Consider the following 14,786-nt stretch of genomic DNA (forward strand, 5'->3'; position numbering starts at 1 on the left):
CACTTAATAAATGCCAACCACTGTTCTAAGCACTGAGGTTGATACAAGTTAATCAGGTTGGACACGGTCCCTGTCCCAAGTGGGGCTCACTCTCTTAACTCCCGTTTTCCAGATGAGGTAACTGAGTCCAGAGAAGGTAAGTGACTTGCCTAAAGTCACACAGCTGACATGTGGCGGAGGTGGGACTAGAATCCAGGTGCTTCTGACTCCCAGGCCCGTGTTCTATCCGTGAACCATGTTGCTTTTCTAAGTCTTTGCAATGTTTGATTGATTGACTGCTCTTCTCTTTCCTGCCTGGCCAGTCAAATCCCTCCTTTTTTCTGCCCGGCTACTAGAATAGGAAACTTATTGGCCTTAATCAGAAGAAGACCATGGCTTAGGTGTTCCTCTGTCCCTGGTCACACTCTTTTGAATCTGTAGAGCAAACAGTAGTCTATAAACTCATCATACTTTGGGAAGTCTGTTAATTTTCCACACAGTCTCTCCTGTCTCTTTCCCTTACCTTCTCACCTTTCACCCCAGAGTGAGCCAAAGCATCTGTATGTCCTTATATCAGCCTGAGAAGCAATGTAACCTCATGGCAAACCACAGGCCTGGGAGTCAGAGGAACTGGGTTCTAGTATTATTAATAATAATAATAATAATGGTATTAAGTGCATACTATGTGCCAGGCACTGTACTAACTACTGGGGTAGATTCAAGCAAACCAGGTTGGACAGAGTCCCTGTCCTACATGGGGCTCATAGTCTCAATCCAGTTCTAATGCCCACTTGGCCAATTTGCCTGCTGTGACCTTGGGCAAGTCAATTTACTTATCTGTGCCTCAGTTTCCTCAACTGCATAATGCAGATTCAGTAACTGTTTTCCGTCCTACTTAGACCGTGAGCCCCATGTGGGACAGGAACTGTGTCTGCCCTGATTAACTTGTACCTACCCCAGTGCTTAGAACAGTGCTTGACCAGTGCTTAACAGATGCCATGGAAAAAAAAAGGCCACTACTGTACATGGAAACAGAGGTGAGAGAGAAAAGAAACTAAGTGAGAACTAGAGTCAAACACCAGAATGAAATCTGAAAAGTGATACATTTTGGGAAAGAACGTCAGATCTGGAAAAATTCTATTCAGAGAAGATTTTCCCATGTCTGGGGTTTAGAAACTCGTTTTAACTGAAGAATATTAGAAATTGAAAAATGGGTGAACTGTGGTGGCAGTGGTATTTACATTTACTGATACTGTTGGATTGTAAACTCTTTGAGAAGAGGGATTATGCCTTCTATTTCCCAACTGATTACTACAGGGCTTGCCCTTTATAGGTGGTCAGTAAATATTATTGTCTGATTGATTTATCCAGTCTCTTTCAATCTCTTAGGAGAATTTATACCATACTCATCAGGTAACCTCTATCCTCTCAGGCTTACTCTCTGAGGCATCATACTTACTTCCCATTCAATATAAAAAACTCCCACATGATATATATTAGAAATAGCATATATTTCATTTGCAGTTTTTTACCCTCATTCTCATATTTAAACAATGTTTCTGATTTTATGCTAGATAATTTTTTAAAAATTTCCATGGCAATTAGAAAACAAAAATATCCTTACAGTAGATTTAGTATGAACATTGCAGAAATAATGCAGGGCATCAAAATTAGTTTAAGAAGAGTGAGAATCTCCACCCAGCAAACAAACTTGGGAAGAATTTTGTGTCCATTTTTTTTTAATGGTACTTGCTAAGTGTTTACTATGTGCCAGACACCGTAGTAAGTACTGGGGGTAGATATAAGATAATCAGGTTGGACACAGTCCCTGTTCCACATGGGTCTCATAGTCTTTATCCCCATTTTACAGATGAGGTAACTGAGGCACAGAGACATGAAGTGACTTGAGGTCACACAGCAGACAAGTGGTGAAAGTGGCATTGGAACCCACATCCCTCTGACTCACAGGCCCAAGCTCTTTCACGAAGCCCCATTGCTTCCCTAGAAGCTAAAAATGTCTCTAAGTAGTGAGGCTTGTTGAATGACTATAGGGTCTGTGTATCTGGTTAATCTTCATATTCAGCTAACGCTTCTGTGTGAATGACTGATTATTGGTTACTAAAATAATAATGAACACGGATGTGCTGTGCTGAGCTGTGTTAGCCCATGTGGTATCGTGGAGTACAGAAAGTGTCCAAAAATGTTTCCTTGGGCACTGTGGGCAAGTGTGCCAGAGATTATCTCTTAATGTCACTCATGGACTCAACATCATCATTATTAATCGATCAATCGATTGTATTTATTTACAGATTACTATGTGAAGAGCACCATACTAAGCGCTTAGGAGAATACAAGTCCTGAGAATTAGCAGACGTGTTCCCTGCCCATAATGAGCTTACGGTCTAGAGGGGGAGACAGATATTAATATGAATGAATAAGTAATTTATAATACATAATTTAAAGATATGTACATAAGTGCTGTGGGGTTGGGGGGGTCAAATATGAAGTGGCCAAAGGTCACAGATTGAAGTGCAAAAACGATGCAGAAGGGAGAAAGAGCCAGGGAAAAGAGGGCTTAACTGGGGTAGGCCTTTTGGAGCAGGAAAATCTTCTAACTGAAGGACAGCTATACTACTACTACTATCGATCAGTGGTATTTATTGAGCACCTACTGTGTGCAGAACACTGAGCACTTGGTAGACACAGTCCCTTCCCCCAAGGAGCAGCTGCTGCTACTACTACTACTACTACTACTACTACTACTACTACTACTACTAATAATAATAATAATAATAATAATAATGGCATTTGTTAAGCACTTACTATGTGCAGAACACTGTTCTAAGCGCTGGGGGGGATACAAGGTGATCATGTTGTCCCACGTGGGGCTCACAATCATAATCCCCATTTTACAGATGAGGTAACTGAAGCTCAGAGAAGTTAAGTGACTTGCCCAAGGTCACATAGCAGACATGTGGTGGAGTCAGGATTCAAACCCATGACTTCTGACTCCAAAGCCCGTGCTCTTTCCATTGAGCCATACTATTGTTACTACTACTACTTCTATTATTACTATTACCACTGTCAACCAATCAATTGATGGTATTTACTGAGTGCTTACTGTGTGCAATGATTTGCCATAGTCCAAACAGCAGACAAGTGGTGGAGCTGGGATTAGAACCCATGACCTTCTGATTCCCAGGCCCGTGTTCTATCCACTATGTGATACTACTACTGCTACAGGGTCACAGCAACATCTCTAGCATCTCCCAACCAGTTCCTCTTTTCTGAGATTTGAATATGTCTTGCCCTATCTTTATACGATTGCCAAAGAACCTCAAAACTCCCTATCTGCCCTGTTCCCACTACATGAAAACCTAAACCACATCTGGAGGAAGGGAGAAAAGAAATGAGGGGAAATACCCTCTGGAAAAATAGTGTGAGATTTTACTGTAGGCAGGGAATGTAACTACTTATTATTGTACTACACTCTCCAAAGTACTTAGTAGAGTGCTTTGCAGAGTAAGTGCTCAATAAATGACTGATTGGATGAATGACTAAATTAATTTGACATATGATTAAATATTTGCCAGTTTTTCTTTAAATACCCTGGTTTCCATTTAGTTTTTTATGAAGTTGTATGTTCAAAATGAATACAAAATCTAGCACAATTCAAAAATCACAAAAGACTACCTGCAATGTACTCAAATAATTCTGAAGCTGAAAAGGTGACAAACCTATTTCTTTGTATTTCTCTATAAAAATGGTTACAAATTAAATCTGCCTTAATCCATTTGAAAAATAAAATGTTTCTAACCTTGAGGGAACTGGACTGGAAGCTTTTTTAAATTTTTTTATCTCTAATGACTTTAACTTTTTTTATAGAGATAAAGAGATGTGTATTTATCTTGTGTTTCCATGCCACGTCCATTTCGCCTTCTGAATTAATGGGGAATCTGAAATTGCACTATGCTGTTGTCTAAATTATTTATTCCAGAAGGTATCAATCAATCAATGGAATTTACTGAGCACCTGTGTGCAGAGCATGTTATTGAGCCCATGGGAGAGTACAATAGCAAATAGCTGATTTAAAAAAAAATAGTTTGACCACCTTTCCCATCCTATGTAAAAAGGATTATGGTTAATTTTGAGGTTAAAATTAATCTCAAAATCCACTGTCATGCAGATTATATTTTACATTAGCATTTAATGAATCAACTCAGTCTGGGAGGCAATAATGCCTGCACTTAATCAAAGAACTCTTGATCCAATTGTCCCAGAAAAAGAATCAAAATTCGAGTTGCAGATTCTTTGGAAAATGAAAAATTCTGGAGTTTTAAAAGCTCTTCTTTGTAAAACAGTAAAAACAAACAGGGAGTTTTATGAATTAGTTTCTTGCCAATTCTAATACTTGCTGTTATGAAGCTGTGCAGAACGTTTCATTTTTTCTTTGGAAAGCTTTGCCCACAAAACCAGAACTTTTCATTATTTTTTCCAAGGGCAAACTTTGGTCATTTCCACTAGTGACTACTATCCTTGTGGTTTAAAACAACAACATTCTGTTCACAAATCACAGTTTTACCGCATGAGTTCTTTCTCTCTGTAATACCGTGTATTGCATTCTTGCTGAAACTCTCACTGCTCTTTGTCTTTTAAAAATAATATATTTGGAGAGGTTATACGATGATTAAATTCCCTCCCAACTTTCTTCATGCTGCATAGACTCAATCCCATTTTTTAGGCTCTCGATAAAGAAAACGAAAGACCCAGATGCTTTCAGGATTTTCCGTTGGCTTATCAAACGCAGCTTACCAGGGCATCGGGGAGTTTTGTGGGCCACTGCTGTACCGCTGATAGGCCTTCCGTTGGGAGTGACGCACCAACAATATCCGGTATAACTATGACATTGGACCTGGGGGGAGAGAGCACACACCAGGTGAAATCTATGGTCTATTGGCCAGGCTTCATATTTCACACCAGCCCATAGATTTTTCTGAAATAATTTTTAAAGGAAAAAAATGCATAGATAAATAGATAGATGATAGACATGGTATTTTTAAAGCGCTCACTATATGTCAAGCACTGTTCTAAGTGATGGGGTAGATACAAGGTAGTTAGGTTGTCCCACATAGGGCTCACAGTCTCAATCCCCATTTTATAGATGAGGTCACTGAGGCTCAGAGAAGTTAAGTGACTTTTCCAAAGTCACACAGTTGATGAGTGGCGGAGCTGGGATTAGAACCCACGTCCTCTGACTCCCATGCCTGTGCTCTAGATAGGTTTGGAGAGATAGATTCATAAATTCAATTGTATTAATTGAGCAGAGCACTGTCTTGCCTTATGCTGTCAAGTCATCTCTGACCCATAGCAACTCCATGGATGCATCTCTCCCAGAATGCCCCACCTCCATCTGGAATTGTTCTGGTAGTGGATCCATAGAGTTTTCTTGGTAAAAAATATGGAAGTAGTTTCCCATTGCCACCTTCCATGCAGTCAACTTGAGTCTCTGCCCTCTACTCTCTCCCATGCTGCTATTGCCCAGCACAGGTAAGTTTTGACATGCAACAGATTGCTTTCCACTGGCTAGCCACTGTCCAAGCTATGAATGGAATGGGTATGCCTCTGCTTGACTTTCCCTCCCGTAGCCAAGACTGGTAGAGTACTGGATACTCTCCAGGTGCCATCCTGAGAGGGGAGCAGAACACTGTTCTAAGCGCTAAGTTAGATATAGATATAGTAGGAAGGCCAATGCATCTTTGTCCTCTCATCTGTAGTTAGCCAAACAAATTACAGATGATCTGATATAAAAATGATAATGGTATTTGTTAGGTGCTTACTCTGTGCCAAGCACTGTGATAGATACAAGATCATCAAGTCAAGCAGAGTTCCCGTCTCACATGAGGCTCACAGTCTAAGGAGGAGGGAGAGTAGATATTTAATCCCCATTTTACAGCTGAGGAAACTGAGACTTGGAGAAATTAAGTGACTTTTACAAGGACATACAGTGGCAAGTGGCACAGCTGGGATTTAGAACCCAGGTCCCCTAACTCCCATGCCCAGGCTCTTTCCACTAGCTCACGCTCCTTTACAACAATTCTAATCCTGTCATTGAGTCAATTTATGCCAAGGAAAAGTATCTCAAGAAGAGTCTGGTAGTATTATCTACAGGTCAGTTCGAAAGCTGAAACTTATCAGGCTATGCATTTTCCCAAATAACTGGGGATTTTCCCTAAATGCTTTCCAATTTTTGTATTAGGAATATATTATCAGATGGCTCCAGTCCCCTATGGGTACCATCAAAATCCCTCTAGTGGTGAGGAAAAACCCAGAAAGGAAGACCACAGGGACAAAGTACATTTATTTGTTTGTTTCTTTGTTTGTTTTCATGGTATTTTTAAGCACTTGCTATGTGCCAGCCAGGGTACTAAGTGCTGGAGTAGATATAAGATAATTAATTGGGCTGGACACAGTCCCTATCAAACAGGGCTCATAGTCTTCATCCCCATTTTACAGATGAGGTAACTGAGGCACAGAGAAGTTCATTGACTTCTCTAAGGTCACACAGCAGACACCTGGCAAAGCTGAATTAGAACCTAGGTCCTCCGATTCCCAGGCCAGTGCCCTTTCCACTAGGCAATGCTGCTTCTCAATATGTCCCAGTGGCTTTTCTATTTAAACAGTAAAGAGAAGAGAAATACTTGCTCTTTGATACTATTTCCAGCTCTTCCACTTGCCTCTGTGCGACCTTGGACAAGTTACTTAACTTGTCCATGCCACTGTTTCGTTATCAAATAATAAATAATAACAATAATAATAACTGTGGTATTTCTTAAGTGCTCACTCTATGCCAAGCACTGTATTAACCATTGGGATAGATACAAGATAATCAGGTCCCACATGGGGCTCTCAGTCTAAGTAACAGGTAGAGCTGATATCGAATCCCCATTCTGTTGATGAGGGAACTGAGTCACAAGGAAGTTAAATGACTTGCCCAAGGTCACACAGCAGATAAGTGGTGAAGCTGGGATTACCTAATAAATGGGTATTAAGTACCCACTCTCCCTCTTAGATTGGGAGCCTTTGTAGAACAGGGACTATTTCATCTACCCCAGCATTTAGCACATTGCTTAGCACAGAGTAAGTTCTTAAAACAGATCATCATCATTATTATTATTATTCCAGGCATTTTACAGGTTGAGTAATCAGTCCTTTTTCACTTCTGGTGGAAGGACTGGGAAAGGAGTAGGGGACACCTGAGAAAGAGGTTCTAAGAGAAAAAAAAATGGCTCACAGACAAAAAAAATGGCTCACAGACAAAAAAAGGTAATTTTTTTTAATAAATATGTCAATTGTCTTTAGCATTCAGGGATGTCCTCACGGACTTCAGGGAGAGTGAATAGAAGTGCTTAGTACAGTGCTGTGCACACAGTAAGTGCTCAATAAGTACAATTGAATGAGGTCAATCTCTACCTTGAGAATTTCAACCTTATTAAGGGTACACTATGAAGTATGGTGGATTCTTGGGAATATGGGTTGGAAGTCAAGGGGTGGGAATGTACTACAAAAATTCTACTATGGGCCCAGCCAATCACACTCTCCTCACCTTGTGACATATCTGTAAATAAATCTCCTTGAGGTCCCGTGAATGAGAGAAAGAGGAAGACAGGGAGCTGAATAAATACTTTCCCACCAGAGAGGGACTCTCTTACTTGAAACAAATCTGTGCCGGCTTCAAATGGAGCAAAAGAGAGTAGTTGGAATGAAATTGCTTTTTCCTCAGCAATTTTCAAAAAGGATCTTTTTCAGCACCAAGAACTCCCACTGGAGGAGCATTTAGATGGCCCATCCTAAATGATAAGGATGGAGTGAGGGAGGGAGGGAGGAAAGGAAGAGGGAAGGGACCAAGAGTCCTCTGACACTCCGCCAGAGATAGAATCTTAGTCTGAAAAGACCACAGGGCTGACCCAATATAGCATTGCTTGTGGTCAAACCATTATTAGACAAAAAATGAATTTTATATGTAAAGCTGATATGCTTTACAAAGGATATAATGGCTGTTAATTCTGTTAAATCTAAACAAGACTTTAAAAAGTACTGTGCTGTTATAGGCCTGGAAATATCAACAGGAAAGCTATAGTTTCAGGGTATATTCAGTTAACCTAAAACTGGTCCCTGAACTCACATAACCATACACACACATATACATATATTCACACACACACACATATAATTAGAATAATTGTGGTGTTTGTTAAGCACTTACTATGTGCCAGGCTATGTACGAAGTACTAAGTACTATGTACTAAGGTGAATACAAACAAATTAGGTTGGACACAGTCCCTGTCCCATCTGGGGCTCACAGTCTCAATTGCCATTTTCCAGATGAGGTAACTGAGGCACAGAGAAGTGAAGTGACTTGTCCAAGGTCACACAGCAGACAAGTAGTGGAGCTGGGATTAAAACCCACAACCTTCCAACTCCTAGGCCCATGCTGTATCCACTACGTCATGCTGGTTCTTGCTGCTGAATAAAATAACACTGTTTTCTTTCATCAATCCTTGTCTCTCTTCCAACACCTTCCCTCCTCAGTGATTTGATTTCCCTACTACTGGATCCATGACAGAAATGGTCTTGTAAATGCACACACATGAACAGGCAAACACAAATGCACATACATGTTTTGTTTTGTTGTCTGTCTCCCCCTTCTAGACTGTGAGCCCGTTGTTGGGGAAGGACCATCTCTATATATTGCCGACTTGTACTTTTCAAGTGCTTAGTACAGTGCTCTGCACATAGTAAGTGCTCAATAAATACAATTGAATGAATGAATGAATACATAAAAACATACACATACACATCACGTGTGAGAAAGGAAAAAAGAGATCATTCAATGAACAGTGCTCAGCACAAAGTAAGGCACCGTACTGGGGTTGATATAGGCTAATCAGGTTGGACACAGTCCATGTCCCACATGGGGCCCTCAGTATTAATCCCCATTTTACAGATGAGGTAACTGAGGCGCAGACAAATTCAGTGACTTGGCCAGGGTCATACAGCAAACAAGTGGCAGAGACAGGATTTGAACCCAGCTCCTTCTGACACCCAGGCCCATGCTCTATCCACTATCCACTCCACTTCTCAATGTTGAATAGAATAACATGATTTTCTTTCATCAATACATGTCTCTCTTCCAACACCTTCCCTCCCCAGTGATGTGATTTTCCTACCACCCCATCCATGACAGAAATGCTCATGCAAAGCTGGTAACCTGGCTGTAGGTGCCATCGTCATTGCATTCTGGGATGAACACCTGCTGAAATTCCTTCCGGGCTTGTTCCTGGGTGTACTTCCTCTCTGCCACACACCTAGACACATCTAAAGAACATAAGAAAATATGTGAGATTGTTGAAGTACCATTAGAAAACATTGAGTGGCAGACATTTTGTAGGACTATCAAGAAATTCCCTTCCTTGATGAAACACACAGTAGATGTTCAATAAATAGCAACAGTCCCATTGGAAAAACAAATGTGGGGGCTGAGAAAGTATAAATAGAGGTGGGAGGATTTTTAAAGAGCTTCTTCTCTCAGTCACCAACAAACAACTATTTGGAGACCTCTAAGTCTTCTACAGCCAACACTATGGAGCATTCTTATCTTCCTATCTTCCCTCTTTATGGTTTCACTGCCAGGTTCTGACATGGGAATTCATGATTCTTAGGCTCTTTCTTAGAAGAGACATGAAGACATGAAAAAGTCAAAAAATGAAGAAAATAGTGTTTTGCACCCTTGTACCTTTTTTGCTATTTTGAAAAATTACGTGAGAAAATTGATTAAATTATTTGAAGAAATTGCCAAACAATTGTGTTAATTGAGCCCTTACTATATGCATAGCACTGCACTAAGCATTTGGGAGAGGACAGTAGAAGAATAAAACACATTCATTCATTCAGTGAATTGTATTTATTGAGCACTTACTGTGTGCAGAGCACTGTACTAAGCACTTGGAAAGCACAATTCAGCAACAAATAGAGATAATCCCTGCCCAACAATGGGTTCACAGTCTAGAAACTCACAGTGAGAAGTAGTTTGGCTTAGTGGAAAGAGCCTGGGCTTGGGAGTCAGAGGTCATGGGTTCTAATCCCTGCACCGCCACTTATCAGCTGTTTGACTTAGGTCAAGTCACTTAACTTCTCTGAGCCTCAGTGACCTCATCTGTCAAGTGGGGATTAATACTGTAAGCCCCACATGGGACAACCTGATTACCTTGTATCTATCCCAACACTTAGAAGAGTGCTTGGCACATAGTAAGTGCTTAACAAATATCATCATCATTATTATTATTAGAAGGGGAGAAGGATGAGGAAGCAGCAACACTTTGAGTCTGTAGCCAATCCCTTTACAATGGACAGCCTACCTAATAATAATCATAATAATTCAGCTCCTATGTGCCAAGCACTGTTCTAAGCTCTGGGGTAGGTACAAAGTTCTCAGGTTGGACACAGTCCCTGTCCCACGTGGGACTCACCGTCTCAATCCCCATTTTACAGATGAGGTAACTGAGGCACAGAAAAGTAAAGTGACTTGTCCAAGGTCTCACAGCAGACAGTTGGCAGAGCCAGGATTAGAACCCATGACCTTCTGAGTCCCAGGCCCATGCTCTATGCACTATACTACACTGCTTCTCTGTGGAACATCTTTTCCAGGGATTTAAGGGCCTGTCTAGCTATTTGACACCAAAAACCTGGCTAATGCACAAAGCATATTTTACATCTTCATGTATTATAGACCCAGATGTGTGTGACTCAGAACATTTATTGTGTGCATTTGTAATTGGAAGGAATACCTTAAATGAAACCTCAATGGATCAAAATAGACACGTGTCTATCATACTACCAGGCAGTGAGTTAGGCAGTTGTTGGAAAAGAGCACATTTTTGTTAGTCGAATACGCTTGATTCTTACCACTTAGAAAAAGCTCAGTGAGTCAAAATATCAGTTCAGAAAGAGAGTCCCCAAATATAACCATGAGAAATGTCCAGTAAATATTGCCAATATTCCTTACTAGCAGAATCATTTCTTCAAAACCTGAACTGAACGTGAAGATTCACAAATGAGGAAGGACAGTTAAGGAAGTCTTTGAAAACTTTAGCCACTCTTTATGATCATCAAAATTTATCATCAAAAGATGTGACAACATAGGAAGGGTACTACTGACTGCTAGTCTCAGAATTTCTGTTCAAATGAATTATTTGTCCCACAGATTCATCTTTTTAATTGTCCAAGTTGGTTTAGTCTGTGTGATCTTAAGATAATTTACAAGTTCTCTCCACTGAGTTATTTCAAATACTGATTTTTCAAAACATTTTCCAACTAGCAAAACTAAAAAATCATTTGGCAAATCAACTTTTGAGCCCTGTTCATTCTTAGAAAGAGCTTCTAAACAGTAGTTTCACAGAGTTTCAGTTTTTCTAGTTGTCATGATCATAACTGAATTCCTACTCTGTGCAAAGAACTGAACATTTATAAAAATTTACAATCTAATGGGTAAGCTATGGACACACATACATACAACAGGTAAAAGAATAACAGTAAAGCTAGTATACAAACAAAAATGATTATTCTAAAACAAATAAACAAATATTTATCCAGCTGGTGGGATGAGGATCAGCACCATGGGGATTAATCGAAGAATGACTCTAGTAAACTCTAAATTCCTTTTTGATATGGTATTTATTAATCGCTTACTATGTGCCAAGCACTGAACTAGGCACTGGTTAGTTACAAGATAATCTGGTTGGACAGAGTCCCTGATCTATCCGGGGCTCACAGCCTTAATCCTCATTTTACAGGTGGGGAACTGAGGCACAGAGACATTAAGCGACTTGCTCAAGGTCACACAGCAGATAAGTGGCCGAGGCAGGATTAAAACCCAGGTCCTTCTGACTCCCAAGTCCATGCTCTATTCACTAGGCCACACTGCTTCTCTGCTTCTTGTGAGCAGGGGAAAGTGTTTGTCAAGTTTCTTTATTGCAGTATACTTTCCCAAGTGCTTAGTTAGTATTGTGCTCTGCACATAGGAAGTGTTCAATAAATGCCACTGGTTGTGGAGGAGGTGACATTTTAGGAGAGTTTTGAAGGTGGGGAAGGATACAGTTGGTAGATTTAAAACGTGAGGGGGTTCTGTGCAGTGAGAAAGGGGTGAGAGAGGAGTTGGAGTTAGGAGAGTGAGAAAGGTACAGTTGGAAGGTTTATTTCAGAGGAGAGAGCAGACTGCACATTTCCACTGCTATGAATTAGCCCAGTCTTCAGAGTTACATATATTATTATGCTTCTCTAGAACTGCCGAATCCCATATCACTAACCTATGTTTTTAAGAAAACTCCATTAGCCAAGCTTCAGTGCCGTTAATGCTTACTCTTAGTTTGGCATGACTACTCCGCACTTAGCAACATGTGGTTTTAATGTAGCCTGTGTTTTAACTGAGGATAAATCACTTCTTTAGTGGACTTCTGTCCTAATTTTTCAATACAACATGCGGTTTGACCATCTGAAAGGAAAAGTGTTACAACTTGCAGAATTCAAAATTGCTTCTTCAGTATGGCTAAAGTTGTAAATTGCATCTAAATTTTGAATGATCATGGATCATGCCAGAAAAAGATAAAGTCTCTAACAACTTGCCAGGCTTTATCCCTAGCCTGGATCTTGAGTCTTTTAGAACACCTGATCTAACACTTCCCAAAATCATAACTTTCAATTTTAAAGGAATATTATATTCCAGGCCCATGCCCAGAGTTTATTCATATGAAACATTTAAAGATTAATCACACAGACTTTTATGGGGCTGTTTAAATCATACCATAAAGAAACTTTGTAAAACTCTCAATAATGCTGTCATATAATGGATAGTCTAACTCAGACTTTCTCTTGAGTTCTATTTAAACTTTTTCTTTACCTGATTACGTTGCCTGAGAAACTTGTGACAACTCTGCAACTTTTTTATGGTATTTGTTAAGTGCTTACTATGTTGCAGACATAGGGCTGGACTTAGGACTGGGGTAGATGCAATAATAGAATTGGCAGATAATGATGTCCTCAAAAATCTCCAGTGGCTACCAATCAATCTGCGCATCAGGCAGAAACTCCTCACCCTGGGCTTCAAGGCTCTCCATCACCTCGCCCCCTCCTACCTCACCTCCCTTCTCTCCTTCTACTGCCCAGCCCGCACCCTCCGCTCCTCCACCGCTAATCTCCTCATTGTACCTCGTTCTCGCCTGTCCCGCCATCGACCCCCGGCCCACGTCATCCCCCGGGCCTGGAATGCCCTCCCTCTGCCCCTCCGCCAAGCTAGCTCTCTTCCTCCCTTCAAGGCCCTGCTGAGAGCTCACCTCCTCCAGGAGGCCTTCCCAGACTGAGCCCCTTCCTTCCTCTCCCCCTCGTCCCCCTCTCCATCCCCCCATCTTACCTCCTTCCCTTCCCCACAGCACCTGTATATATGTATATATGGTTGTACATATTTATTACTCTATTTATTTATTTATTTATTTATCTTACTTGTACATTTCTATCCTATTTATTTTATTTTGTTGGTATGTTTGGTTCTGTTCTCTGTCTCCCCCTTTTAGACTGTGAGCCCACTGTTGGGTAGGGACTGTCTCTATGTGTTGCCAATTTGTACTTCCCAAGCGCTTAGTACAGTGCTCTGCACATAGTAAGCGCTCAATAAATATGATTGATTGATTGATTGATGCAAGGCAATCAGGATGGATACAGTCCATGTCCCACATGGGGCTCACAGTCTTAATCCCTATATTACAGATGAGGTAACCGAGAAGTTAAATGACTTGCCCAAGGAGCAAATGAGTGGAGGAGCCAGCATTAGAACCCAGATCCTTTGACTCCTAAGCCTGTGCTCTATCCACTAAGCCAAGCTGCTTCTCTTGCTGAAGTTTACTGTCTTTCACTCTGTTTTTTAATGATATTCATTAACCACTTACTATGTGCCAGGCAATGTTCTAAGCACTGGGGTAGATTCAAGGTGATCAGGTTAGACACAGTCCATGTCCCACATGAGGCTCACACTCTTAATCCCCATTTTAGAGATGAGGTAACTAAGGCAAAGAAGTGTGGTGACTTTCCCAAGGTCACACAACAGGCAAGCGATGGAGTCAGAGGAATCCTTTAACTCCCAAGCTCATGCTGTATTCACTAGACCACACTGCTTTCGACTATTATTATTATCATTATCAGTATCATTACTATTACAAGTATTAGTAAGCAACAATGTATAAAGGTTCAGTTCTGATTCCCCTTCTATTCTCCATCTACACCCACGCTCTTGGAGAACTCATTCGCTGCCATGGCTTCAACTATGCAGATGATTCCCAAATCCACACCTCCAGTCCTGATCTCTCTCCTTTGCTGCGCTCTCACCTTTCCTCCTGCCTTTAGGACATCTCTATTTGTATGTCCTGTTGACACCTCCAATTTAACATGTCCAAAACGTATCCAAAACATTTAACATGTCCAAAAATTTAACGTCACAGTAGACAGCCCCACCATCCTTCCTATCTCACAAGCCCATTACCTTGGCATTTTCCTTGACTTATCTCCCCCATTCAACCCATACATTCAATAAATCCTGTCAGTTCAACCTTCTGAATGTTGTAGAAATCCACCCTTCCCTATCCATTCAAACTGCTATCACATTAATCTAAGCACATATGCTCTCCCACCTTGATTACTGCATCAGCCTTCTTGCTTACCTCCCTGCCTCCTGTCTCTCCCCACTCCAGTCCATACCCAGATCG

General features: G+C 40.8%; 1 protein-coding gene and 1 non-coding gene across 3 annotated transcripts in view; both read right to left on the reverse strand.

Moving 5' to 3' along the window:
- SMOC2 (SPARC related modular calcium binding 2) overlaps window positions 1-14,786 on the reverse strand; it is a 242,329-nt gene that overhangs the window by 148,591 nt on the left and 78,952 nt on the right. For both annotated transcript variants that reach the window (XM_038771125.1, XM_038771117.1), the window contains exons 3-4: window positions 9,248-9,354; window positions 4,792-4,891 (exon numbers count right to left, since the gene is read on the reverse strand). In XM_038771125.1, the coding sequence (XP_038627053.1) occupies window positions 4,792-4,891; window positions 9,248-9,354 (207 nt within the window). The remainder of the gene's footprint in view (window positions 1-4,791; window positions 4,892-9,247; window positions 9,355-14,786) is intronic.
- LOC119923438 lies at window positions 5,537-5,674 on the reverse strand. Its single transcript, XR_005448863.1, has one exon. It is a non-coding gene; the product is annotated as a small nucleolar RNA SNORA7 (small nucleolar RNA).

This window comes from Tachyglossus aculeatus, chromosome 2 (assembly GCF_015852505.1).
Source record: "Tachyglossus aculeatus isolate mTacAcu1 chromosome 2, mTacAcu1.pri, whole genome shotgun sequence".
Lineage (NCBI taxonomy): Eukaryota > Metazoa > Chordata > Mammalia > Monotremata > Tachyglossidae > Tachyglossus > Tachyglossus aculeatus.